Genomic DNA, 13,441 nt, shown 5'->3' with positions numbered 1-13,441 from the left:
CTCTAGCCAAAATTCACATTTTGAAAATTTGGCATATAGCTGGTGCTCCCTCAAAATCTGCAACACCATTCTCAAGTGCCACACGTGTTCTTCCTCGGTCCGAGAGTATACCAAAATGTCATATTTGAATACGATGACAAAACGGTCCAAAAATGGCTTGAACACCTTGTTCATTAAGTCCATGAAGGCTACTGGTGCATTAGTGAGTCCAAAAGACATCACCAAGAACTCGTAATGACCATATTTTGTCCTGGATGCCGTTTTGGACACGTCCTCATTCCTGATTCTCAACTGATGGTAGCCTGATCGCAGGTCTATCTTGGAAAGGAATCTAGCCCATTGGAGCTGATCAAACAGATCGTCGATCCGAGGAAGTGGATACTTGTTCTTCACAGTCACCTTGTTCAGCTGTCTATAGTCAATACACAACCTCAATGACCCATCATTCTTTCTCACAAATAGAACAGGAGCACCCCAGGGTGAAGTGCTCGGACGTATAAAACCTTTGTCCAAAAGCTCCTGTAGTTGCTCCTTTAGCTCCTTCAATTCTGCTGGCGCCATCCCTTAAGGCGGCATTGATATGGGGTTTGTACCCGGCACAATATCAATGCAGAACTCTATTTCCCTTTCCGGTGGCAACCCTGGAAGTTCTTCAGGGAAGACATCCATGAATTCTCTGACAACAGAAACATTTTCCATGTTGACACCTTCTACAGAGGTATCTCTCACCAATGCCAAATACCCTTGACATCCACGCTTCAACATTTTTCTAGCACTAATTGCTGACAACAAGTTATATGGAGCCACGCTCCTGTCACCATCGAAGCTAAACTCTTCCACACCGGGTATGTGGAAATACAACTTTTTGTTCCTGCAGTCTAAAGTGGCATAATGAATTGGCAACCAATCCATCCCCAAGATTACATCGAAATCCATTACTGGTAGAGGAACCAAGTCTGTTGGGAGAATCTTTCCATCCACTACTACTGGGCTACCCGGAAAAACCATATCTACATCTATGTTGTCACTAAGTGGGGTAGCTACCGACAAAGGGCATTCTAAAGTTGTAGGGTTTCTACCCAATCTTATGGCAAACACAGGGGAGACAAATGAGTGCGTAGCACCCGGATCTATCAAAACACGAGCCTCATAGGAACAGACTAGTAGAATACACCTGGCTGCATTGGAAGCTCGAGCATCCTGGTGGGTCGAGTGAAAACCGAGCTTGACCCCTACCTTGAGTGGCGTAACCACGATCGACTTCTACCTCGACCGCCTCCAAATCCATGTCCCCCTTGTCCTCGGCCTGTTGTACATCGGCCACTGCCATCCAGGAAGCACCCGGATACAACTGACGAGGAACATTTGCAACAGAACCTTGTGACCCCATCTGTGGCTCGTTGAACACGGGGCATTCCCTAGCAAAGTGACCTGGTTGGCCACACCTGAAGCATACTCCTGAACCCATCATACAATGTCCTGAATGTCCTCTTCCACACTGTGCACAAGATGCTAAGGAAGATCCTGAACCAGACTCAGAACTGCTATACCCCGAACTGTGACCACTGCTGGATCCGTACCCTGGTCTGAACCCTCGGGATTTGTGTCTAAAACCACTTCTCTTATTCCTGCTTCTTCCTCTATAATTAGTTTGGCCACCACTATCCGTAGTACCCATGTGGGGAACACCTGAAGAACCCTCTGCTCTGTTTTTCTTTGCTCTTCCGCTGTCATCCACAGCATAGCTAATCTCTATCTGTCTGGCTCGATCAACTACTACATCAAAAGACTGATCAGACATCATGGCCAGGTTTGCATACCTCCTGTCCAGCCCCTTTAGGAATCTCTTCACCTTCATAGTTTTTGTAGATACTGCTGTAGGGGCATACCTGCTCAACACCAGAAATTCTGTAGCATACTCATCTACAGACCTGCCATTCTGTCTTAAGGCCTCAAAGGCCCACTGCTTTTGATCCCTAAAGCTTTCTGGCACAAACCAATTGATGAACAGTTCCACAAACTGAGTCCACGACAAACCCTCCATCTGAGGTAATATGTAGTCATTCATCCATTGTCTAGGCATAGGCCCCATGACATGCTGCATACACTCTATAAGTCTTCTATCAGTCAACTGCAATTCTATTCCTGCCTGTCTGCAGGAACCCAAAAACCGATATGCATCGTCTGACACATCATAAGTACCAGGCACCAACTTCATGAAATTTATGATCTGTTTGTAAGGTTCCCCTCTTGGTGCGGCGGACTGTTGCTGCTGTGGAGGGTGGACCATATACTGTGCCATCATGTCGATGGTTCTCTGCAACCCAGCTAGAGTAGCTGCCATGCGGTCCATGGGACCCTGTGCCATGAAAGACTGATCCTGAACTGTTGGCAGCTGCTCTTCTACTTGAGCAGCTCTAGACCTCCTACCCCGCCTCCTCGGGGCAGGCGCCTCATCCTGTGCTGACACCTCGTCAGGCACATCTGGTTCTGGTGCAATGGCAGCTCTCCTGCTTCTACGCATTTTCCTGAAATTTAGCAGCATTAGCCCACAAAATTTAAAATTACTCATTACACAGCTCTATATACTCATATTTACACACAATATATGAAGCAGAAACTAGAAGCAAAGATGACAATGCAAGACGAATGTGGACCCTATTTTTTTAGCATGTGACTCCTAGTAGACTCTTCCCAACACTTTAGATGAACATTCCCTAAGAATCTGGAGCCTAAGCTCTGATACCACATTTGTCACGACCCAACCTATGGGCCGAACCGGCACTAGGACCTGGGCCAGCCTAAAGCCCTCGAGGCCCGTAGTAAGCCTAACTATTCACTAACCCAACTCTAAGGCCCATTTGGGCCCAATATCAAGAAATCAACCGGACGGAGTCCGGCCATAAAGTGGACCTTTCAACATGGAGTTTTTGACTCACCCGACCTGTAAACAAAATATATCATCAATTGGGGAGCTCAGCTCACCCTCCACATACTCATATCAACATAAAGATAAATGGGAGCTCAGCTCCCTCATCCAGTCCATCAAACATGCATATAGTAATTTTACAGGTCCACATAACAATTTATATTACAGACCCGAATCAATTAATATTTCTAACACATGCGGAAATTCTAGGAGTAAATAAAATTACACAAATATTGATAAACAACCTGCGAAGGAGAAAAGCAGGTTAACCACAATAAAATCCTCTTGTAGCCTGAAAAAATATTGAACAGAAATGAGCGTTCGACTCAGAGAGTAAAATATCAATTTTAACCATAATCTCTATAACTATCTAAAACTAATGCACCCTGTAGAGTGAAATGTGGCGGTTGGGCGGAGGAAGAAGGCTGTCCCGGCTCACCTGACAATTACATTACAATTATTTAATACAAATGACTCAATACAAATCAAGAAAAGACCAAATACGTCCTAAGTCGTGTCGAAAATCTGGCAGAGTCTCCCCTATACTTAGGACCTACCTAACCTGTAAAAGGGCTCAAAATACACTTCTATATTCGCAACTCATATATCCACAATTCAATCACATCACACAGCCCCTCCTGGGCCCATCAAATCAGTCATCCATCACAATATGTAAAATTTCAATTTAGTCCTTATAATTGATCATTTTTGCAAAAACTACCCAAACAAGCTCTAAAAATTCTAAAACTTTGCCCCGCGGTCCTTAGCAATATTACTAGGCTATTGCAAAAAGAATCATAATTTTCTGAGTTACCACGAATATTTTATGGATTTTTAATCCTATTTAAGCACTAAAAAATTACAAAAAAATAAGGTTCGGGTTTACCTTTGCCGATTCCGACTTCAGGGACGCGCCCGGAACGTCTGACAATGGGGGGGAAGCTAAAACCTCGGTCCAATTCGGAGACTTTTCCGGTAACGGGTCTGTCTGGCCGGAAATTCACAGACCCGAATAACTGTCGAATTTCCTCGAATTGAGGATACCTACATGAAGCCCACAACACGGGGGTTAGTACATAAATTTTACGGAATTTTTTAAGCTCATTTAATGCTCGGAAAAACACTGCGAAGTTCCGTGGGACCCATCGAAAAACGGTGTCGGAAAAATTCAAAATTTATGTCGCCGCGAAGCTCTCGACGAGTGGAGCGCTCTGGTACTCTCGGTTTTCTCATGGGATTTACGGTTTGTGAGAAATCTAGCCCAAAAATCAAAATGGGCTAAAACTTCCCGGGCAAAAATTGGACAAACCGCTCGATGGATTTCGGTGTTCTTAGTGTCTATGGAAAGCTCTCGACGAGTAGATGAGTTTAGACACAAGACCCGGTCCGATTAGTGGCCGATCGGACGGATTTTAGCCGGGAAGACGAATGGTCGCGCGCGCGTACGCGTCGCTTCAGGAGTCGTTTTTCGGCGTTCCAGGCGGCGGCCGGCCGTGGGAGAGTGGTGAGGCGGCGCGCCGGCTAGCTGGGGTGGCAGGGTAGTTGGCGGCGCGGCAAAGGGAGGAGAGAGGAGAGAGAAAAAGAGAGAGAAAGGGAGAGGGGTCGGGACGCTCAGGGAGGAAGAAGGAAGAAAAAGAAAAGGCCGGTCCGATTCGGCCGGTTCGATTCAGGATACAAAATTTTAAATTTTTACTTGCCTCGGGACAGAAAACGAGGTCCAAAAATTCCGAAAAAATTTCAGGAAACTCAGAAAAATTCGTAGACTCCAAATATATTTTTAGTTTTGCCACGTGGTCTTTAAATAAATTTTTAAAAATCATCAAAGTTTATATTTTCGGAAAATCGAACCCGATTTTTAAAATCCGAAAAATCTCAAATAATTTCTTAAAATTTAAATAAAATTAAAATATCAATAATACTCATAAAATAATAAAATTTAAAATTTTGGGGTGTTACATTAATAATCTAATCAAAATTGAACCAAAATTAAATTGAAAACTAAATTTATACACATATTTTTCTATCTTTTTAAGATGTATTATATATTTTTAATATAATTATATATATTTATATATGTATATTTAATTATGAACTAAATATAATATGATATTATATTTTATTTTTAATTTTTTAATAATATTAGTTATAAATACATTAAATTATTTTATAATTCTTAATTTTAAAAATTTTATCATATTATATATATATATATATATATATATATATATATATATATATTTTTTTTTTTTTTGATATCTTACAATTAAGTATTATATAATTAATAAATAATTAAAATGTATATTATATTATATATAATATAATATATTTAATCCTAAACTATATATATACTTTATAGTTAAAATATTATATATTTAAAAATAACTAAAAAATATATTATATGATATATTATTTATTAATAATTCAAATTCAAAACTTAAATATTAATTTAAATATAATTTTTTTTAAAAAAGTAATTATATAAAATTATTTTAAAAGTCGAAATTGAATCAAAATCATACCGAATTGAATAGAAATTGAAGAACTGAAAACTACATCAGAATCAAAATAATAAAGAACCGAACTAAAATTCAAATAATAAAGAATTGAATCAGAATCGTGTTAAAATTTCGATTTGATTTCAATTCATAAACAAATTTTGAATTGATTTAAAACTATACACCCATAATAAAAAGTGTAAGGAATATAATTAATAAAACTAGCAAGAGAGAAAATGGCAAAGGCTCAATTAAGTTGTTGAATTAGTAATCTCATTTTCAACAGTAATTGAACTAAAAAAAAGGTTAATTCATAAGTTAATAATCACTTATATTTTAATTAAAAAGTAAAAATTGAAAAAGCTTTGGTTTGAAAAAAAAATGGTAAAAACACTTTAGAAAATCTCATGTTAATTTAAATATGTAATTTAGTTTCAGTAAAATAAAAAAAAATAATTTATTAATAGAAAGTAAAAAAAAAAAAGAAAAATCCGTGGAAATTAGTGAACTACAAATTAATATGTACTTAATTATTATTCACTACATCAAAAATACTAAATATATAATTTTTAAAAATAATTTAATTAATAATTGTTTTGTTTTTATTTTATATGGTTTTAATTTTGATATATAATTTACCTTAATTGAATAAAAAAATGTAATAAATTTATACAACGGAGTACATAAGGCTAGCATTTGACGTGATACAACTTGTTATTATTTTACATATATTGAACTACATGTTTAAGGCTTAATATGTTAATTTTATTAAAATATTGTTGGCACTTAAATAGACAGGGGTTGGGGCTCCGATACGGCCAACAAAATTTTCATCATTTTTGAGCCCATTGAAGAAGTGGCGGTTGGATCATATAAAAAACCCAATACCATTTCCTTCTTCGAATAGATCCATTCACGATCGACCTCTCTTCTTCTTGCTTCGAGGATACCATTGCCAGCAACTAGATCCAGGTGAGTGAGCAATTCAGATCTTTCTCAATTCCATCTCTGTCTTCAAAATTCTATTTCAATCGTTTTAATGTTTCTGTCTTTTAGATTAGATCCATCCTTCACACTTTGCTTTATGTGATTCTCTGGTCACTCTCCATAGGCACTGAAATCTCACCCATTTTCAAATATTTCACTGAATCCTCCAATCTTTCTGGTAGTTGTACGAACAACTCATTGTTTTATACGTATAGATATAGGCGAAAGAGTGCGCATTGGTCATTGCAATCCTGATCTCAATTTCATTCTTCGTCTTTTTCATTTTCTTCACTTTCTTAGCAACCGAACTGATCTATTAACTGTTTGCTTTATGTCTGTTTGATGGGTAGTAGATTATATATAGATCTGAGACGGGGGCTTCCTCAATATTTCAGATGACTTTTCTAGTTTAATATTTAACTAATGAGTTGTTTGTTTCCTTGGGAAATAACAGCTTGAAATTAAAATTAGTTGAAATTGAACTGCTATATTTTTTTTTTGTTTAATTTTCCTGTGATGGTAACTGAATTTTTGTTTTCCAGTTGCTGTAAACAGGGCTTTTCTGTGGTCTATTTCTCTGATTAATCAAAATGGTAAAATTGTTATATTCTTTTGCTTATATTATTATTTAAAATTCTTTACAGCGCCGTTTAATCTTGTAAACTATACTTATTATTGTCCGTCCATTATTTTGTAATCTACACAGGTTGTGCTTGCTGCTTCTGTAGTGAGCAAGTCTGGGAAAGGTGAGTTTTTGCTTTTTGGCTTATTTCTTATCATCCTATCTTAAAATGTTTGTTTCTGCATTATTTTTCTATGCCTTAACTAGGTTTCCATTATCCATAATAGAAATAATTGATGTGCATAAGATCTGTAAACCACCATTTTGTTGGTCAATAGTTTTGATAAATGCTTGAGTTATTCAATACTAATCTCCATTCAGAAGGTTAATATTAGGAATTTTATTTTAAATCTGTATATGTTAATTTCCAGTTCCTCATTTTTTTTTTTCAATGGTTTTCCCCCTGTACATTAGTTGTTTTCTCTTCTTGAAATTTGGTTATTTTGGATTAGTCAACCTTGGTCTAGTATTGTAGGTGCCTATGTTTTGTTTGATGGTAAGCAAATTGGCGCAACAAAACATTTTCAAGATTCTTTGCCTTGACTTTTGTTTTTTCTACACTGCAGTGCTCGTTTCTAGGCAGTTTGTGGACATGTCGCGTATGAGGATTGAAGGTCTTCTTGCAGCCTTTCCTAAATTGATTGGAACTGGAAAGCAGCACACATATGTTGAGACTGAGAATGTGCGATATGTTTACCAGCCAATAGAGGCTTTGTACTTGCTACTTGTGACAAATAAACAGAGCAACATTCTTGAAGATTTGGAGACTCTGAGGCTGCTCTCCAAGCTTGTATCCTCTTTTGCTCTTTGTTGCTTAATTATGTTACTAAAGTGTGCCTTTTATGATCTTGTAGCAATGTTTTTGACTGCTTATTAGTGGAATTGACTTCGTGCTACTCCCTTTTTCTTTCATTTGTCTTCGCTCTTGCTAGCTCGCAGTTTTATGTCCTTTAGTTTTAGGGAAAATTACTATTTAGTCCTTATATTTTAATAAAACTAACTACTTAGTCCTGTATTTTGAAAAATACACTATTTAATCCCTATATTTTGCTTCCGTTAAACTATTTAGTCCCTCCGTCAAATTTTCAGTTATTTATGCTATTCAAATTACTATTTAGTCCCTCTATTTTAAGAAAACTAATTAGTTAATCCCTATATTTTTCAAAAACATTATTATTTAGTCTTTCTATTTTAGTGAAACTAATTAGTTGGTTAATGTATTTTGAAAAATATAGCATTTTGAAAAATATATTATTAGGTAAAAATAAAAATTTTACTCTGTGAAAACTAAATCTGAATTTATATTTTTTTAAATTTTCAATTCCTTGGACATTTTTACTATTGGAGAATAATTTTCCTTTATTATTTACAAATTTAAGTAAACTGATTAATTTTTTTGTATAGACAATTTGTACCATTTTTATTAACAAATGAAAACAAAAAGAGAATGAGAAGGAGAAGGGTGTGAGCGTAGAGGAGAAGTAACATGGAGAGATAGAAATAAGAGAAGATAAGAGATAAATAAGGGGGAGAGGATTAGGGTAGTTTAGGTATAAAAAATAATTATGGGACTAAATAGTTAACGGAGTCAAATTATAGGGACTAACTAATGTGTTTTTCTAAAATATAGGGATTAACTAATTAGTTTCACTAAAATAGAAAGACTAAATAGTAGTTTGATAAGTATTGACTAACAGAAAAATTGATAGAAGGACTAAATAGTTTAACGGAGGCAAAATACAAGGACTAAATAGTGTATTTTTCAAACTACAGGGACCAAGTAGTTAGTTTCGTTAAAATGCAGGGACCAAATAGTAATTTACCCTTAGTTTTATTTGGAGCTTGCGGCATTTTCTGGTGATGAAACTCTAAATGTTTGAAGTTTAACTTACTTTGTAGAATTGATGATGCATACACAATTTGTTGATTCCTTAAGTGTTTCTAGGTGCCTGAATACTCCTTGTCTCTTGATGAAGAGGGCATTTGCAAGACAGCTTTTGAGTTGATTTTTGCGTTTGATGAGGTCATCTCCCTTGGACACAAGGAAAATGTGACTGTTGCGCAGGTTAAGCAGTACTGTGAGATGGAGAGTCATGAAGAGAAACTGCACAAGCTGGTATTGCAAAGCAAGATCAACGAAACCAAGGATGTCATGAAGCGCAAAGCTAGTGAGATTGACAAAAGCAAGGTATCTGTTTAAGGCTTCTCAAGTGAAAATAATAAGCCAAGAAAATAAGATTTATGTCCTAAAAGGCAACCTATTAATATGTCTCACATTTTGCAGATTGAAAAGAATAAAGGTGATAAAGGAGGATTTATGTCCTTACAGTCAATGGGTTCTGGAAGAATTGAGAGTAAATTTAGTGATATGAGCATTTCTAGCAGTGAAGGTGGTTTTGGAAGTGGTTCTGGGTTTGGATTGACCACTGATGTTGACTCCTTTTCCAGCAAATCTAAAGGTTTGTTCCTGTGTCTCAGTGTCTCTGAAGGAACTGTACGAGCTGCTTCTAGTTTTGATAAGTCGTGGTTAATATTGATGTTTGGTAGATAATTAAAGTTCTTCTGAATTGCCTATAAATATGAATTGTAAATAACTTGTGAAATTTTTGAAAATAGTCAAAATGTGTTTTATATCCTTGGAAGTCTATTAAAAGAAATTTTGGGCTTTCTCGTTTAACTTATGGTTTTAATAATTTAGGTTTCATACTTGTAGTCATATTAATTTTCTATCCTTGGTATCTGATTTTGTGAGTTGCTAAGTAATTGGGCTTCATAATTGTGGGCTTAATTTTGGGTTTTCATTGCCCATGCCCACTGAGGCGTAGAGATTCTTGGATTCATTTTGCCCTTCTTCTGTTTTCTCTTCGTGTCTCTCCCTTCTCTCTTGTTGTCCTTCTCCTTGCTTTCTCTCTCCATTTCTTTCTATTTCCTTGCTCTCCTTCCTGTTTTACATTGTTGTTTCTGATATTATTTAAACTTCCTCAAGTTACAAATTCCCCTGCTGCTTCCCCTTTTTGTGAATATTAGCTTAGTAAAATGTCTGTTGGAGTTATTATGTACTTTCAAGAGAACAATACTAACTATCACCTGGAGTTGATATACATGCATTTAAGAGAACTATTCTTATTTATGACCAGGTCGTCAGCCATCATCTGCCACTGCTCCCCCTAAAGGTCTTGGTATGAAGCTCGGTAAAACCCAGAGGACAAACCAATTTTTGGAATCACTGAAAGCAGAAGGTGAAGTGATTCTTGACGAAGTGCAGCCAAAGGCAGGTCAATCCAGATCTGCTGCTGCACCACCAACTGATCCCATTACTTTGACCGTTGAGGAGAAACTCAATGTGACTTTAAGAAGAGATGGCGGAATGAATAACTTTGACGTTCAAGGGCAGTTGTCACTTCAGATTCTTAATCAAGAAGATGGGCTAATCCAAGTTCAGGTAATTTCTCTCATCCCCTCTTCTCTCCTCTTCTTTCTATTTATGTGCATGATTGTTTTTTTCTCCTTTGTAACAGTCATGGTGTTCTGTAATTTAAAGTTTTCTCCTTCATCTGATCCAGGAACCAAAAAAAATATTGATATTAGGTGATTTTGAGGAATATTTATTGTTTTGTAAATGAGGGGCATGTCAATATACGTTACGATAATTTTTAGATTGCACAAGGGAGATTCTTTTACAACTCTTCATCATTAAAAATTGCTGTAATTTGTCCATTTTTCCATTATTTGTAAATAAACATTCTGTTTTTTTCCCTCTCTGGCTAATTATATTTTTGTCTTACTAGAAATGTAGATGAAAGAATACAATACTTGTTGAGTGATGTCAATGGCATCTATTTAGGAGTTCCTTTTTTTTTTTTAAATCGGGTTTTTTAAATTTAGATATGATGAAAATATAGTCTGAGAGTTGATCCTTTTGCTGTTTTTCTTGTTGATAATTCAATGTATGATATTAGGTGCAGCATGTTTTAATTTTCTGTGAATGAGCTGCCATTGAGTAGATTGATTATTTTTATGCAAATGATGCATGTTTAATGCCCATACAAAATTATTAACATTAAGTGATTGAGCATATTTATGTCTTTAATCATTGAACTTGCTGTGATAGCTGTAATGCTAGCTCTTAATCTCTTATTGATATAGAACTATGCTCTTGTCTTGTTTCCAGATTGAAACTGGAGGAAATCCAGCCATCCTCTTCAAGACACACCCCAATATGATCAAAGAATTATTTGCCAATGAAAATATTCTAGGCTTAAAGGATCCTAGTAGACCTTTCCCCACTGGTGATGCAGCAGGTGTTGGTCTTCTGAAATGGAGAATGCAAAGTGGTGATGAGTCAATGGTGCCATTGACAAGTGTGTAAAGTTCTCATGCAGCTTATTTTTCTGGTACATTGTTGCTGTTGCATGCACTAATGATTGATTGAATCCATTTGTCCTGCAGTCAACTGCTGGCCCTCTGTTTCTGGAAATGAAACTTTTGTCAGCATTGAATATGAGGCTTCATCCTTGTTTGATCTGCGAAATGTCGTGATCTCAGTACCTCTTCCAGCTCTTCGAGAGGCACCAAGTGTTAGGCAGATTGATGGAGAATGGAGGTTAGAAATGTCAATTTATTTATGCTTGGTGTCTTGCATTTTAGTTAGGATGCGTTGTATCTCTACATGTTTAGGGCAGATGTTATAGATGGTGACTTTTGCTTCCTCATTTTTTTTTACCTATTAACTTCACCTGTTAAAAAGTAGTCTGAAATCAAGGAATGTAGGAGGTTGATCTAAGAGATGATTGTTGAAAGAGAGTTGATGCTTTCACCTTCTCTCTTTTCGAAGTGTAAAGTGAAGGGTGCAATAAAGTATGTGATATGATATGTTGTTCACATTGAGGTGATGCAAGGTGTCCTAGGGTGGAAGCAATTCGCCACTTGCTGTTATGAGTTGTAGGAGGGAGGTTTTTGGTAGACTTGTAAAAAATTGGGGAAAATATGTGATATGATAATGTGTGAAGATTTTATAATTTTATTGATGTATTTTAAATCAGTCCTTTATGAAGTTGCTCTTTTTTAAATTTTACATATTGTTTCAGTTTTTTGTTTTTTTAAAACTCATATTGCTTCAGTTAAAGAAGGCTTTAATACGTTTACAGGTATGACTCGAGAAATTCCATCCTGGAATGGTCCATTCTTCTAATTGATAACTCTAACCGCAGGTCAGCAAAATGTTGGAGTGTTCTTCTCTCTTTCAGACTAGATATGTTTATACTCTTTGTACTCTAGCATTTGCTTTTGATATAATATGCTATTTTATTTCTTGGCAGTGGATCAATGGAATTTGTTGTGCCTCCAGCAGATTCATCAGCATTCTTCCCTATTTCTGTTAGGTTTTCAGCCACAAGCACATACAGTGAGCTGAAGGTTTGCTTTTCCTTTTCTTTTGTGATCCCACGCTAACCTGTTAATGAAGAATAATGTGGTTGCTTCATACTTGTGTAAATATATTTAGTTTTAAATGTATATTTGGAAAATCAAAACATAAAATTTTTATAGGCCTTATAGATGTTTCATAAAATTCACATATAAAATTAATTAACTACCGAGCATATTTCTTGAAAGAAATTGTCATTTTATCACTACAAAATGAAACCCCGCCTTTCACATATAAGTAATTTTAGAAAGAACAAAAGAATTAGTGTTTTGTGGCGTTGGAATCTTTGACATTTCTAATGGTAAAATCTGGAGTTCTTTTTGTAGGTTGCCAATGTTCTGCCTCTGAGAGGTGGACCTCCTCCAAAGTTTTCTCAAAGGACGCAATTGGTGACAGAGAATTACCAAGTAGTCTGAACAATGTTCGTCCTTTCCTTATCCCTTCTCAATGTTGTGATTTTGATTGTGATTATTGATTTTGACTGGTATGAACCTGGCCCTTTTTGTATCACATTAATAGCTTTATGGTCATTTCTACATTACTTTGGTTGTATGTACTTAGGTGGGTTATCTCTTTGTGGATTCTTATGCTGAAAGTTCTTTTCAGTTTTGCAATCATGCACGCCTCGTTAGTTTTTAGCGTACGTGAGAAATTTCTTTATAGGGGGAAAAGGATATTATTGTTAGCTATATATGAACTCCCAAAGAGGACGTCTTAATATTTTGAATTTTTGAGACACAGGATTTCCATTAACAGTAGTTGCAGAAAGCACCATGGTTTGAGAATGATTTAATTTGTGCGCGAATCAAAGGTATAACTTGTTTTCAGGATTTAATATCTTTTTCCTACCTTAACCCTTTTTCTCTTCCTCCCCCTCCCTCCTAAAAAAATTAACTATTCAGACCTAGACGGATTGGATCTACAATCCAACGGTAAAATGTCTCCTTGGTCATAACGTTACACAGCCATCATGTGATAACAGA

General features: G+C 36.1%; 1 protein-coding gene across 1 annotated transcript; it reads left to right on the top strand.

Annotated features, from left to right (window-relative positions):
• Positions 1 to 6,242: 6,242 nt before the first annotated feature.
• Positions 6,243 to 13,072, top strand: LOC110637174 (coatomer subunit delta). The gene is made up of 12 exons (XM_021787149.2): positions 6,243 to 6,396; positions 6,954 to 7,004; positions 7,118 to 7,157; positions 7,600 to 7,823; positions 8,979 to 9,221; positions 9,318 to 9,492; positions 10,171 to 10,475; positions 11,205 to 11,394; positions 11,483 to 11,636; positions 12,181 to 12,243; positions 12,352 to 12,448; positions 12,785 to 13,072. The coding sequence occupies exons 2-12, from the start codon at positions 7,002 to 7,004 to the stop codon at positions 12,872 to 12,874; spliced, it is 1,584 nt and encodes a 527-aa protein (XP_021642841.2). The 5' UTR covers positions 6,243 to 6,396; positions 6,954 to 7,001; the 3' UTR covers positions 12,875 to 13,072.
• Positions 13,073 to 13,441: the final 369 nt, after the last annotated feature.

This window comes from Hevea brasiliensis, chromosome 16 (genome assembly GCF_030052815.1).
Source record: "Hevea brasiliensis isolate MT/VB/25A 57/8 chromosome 16, ASM3005281v1, whole genome shotgun sequence".
Lineage (NCBI taxonomy): Eukaryota > Viridiplantae > Streptophyta > Magnoliopsida > Malpighiales > Euphorbiaceae > Hevea > Hevea brasiliensis.
The sequence above is the reverse complement of the archived record's forward strand: the minus strand, read 5'-3'. Positions and strand labels throughout refer to the sequence as shown.

Excerpts from the sequence above, each read along its gene's own strand:
- LOC110637174 (XM_021787149.2), top strand. Across the intron at positions 11,637-12,180 it reads CAGATTGATGGAGAATGGAG|GTATGACTCGAGAAATTCCA; the intron begins GTTAGAAATGTC and ends ATACGTTTACAG. Across the intron at positions 12,244-12,351 it reads ATTGATAACTCTAACCGCAG|TGGATCAATGGAATTTGTTG; the intron begins GTCAGCAAAATG and ends ATTTCTTGGCAG.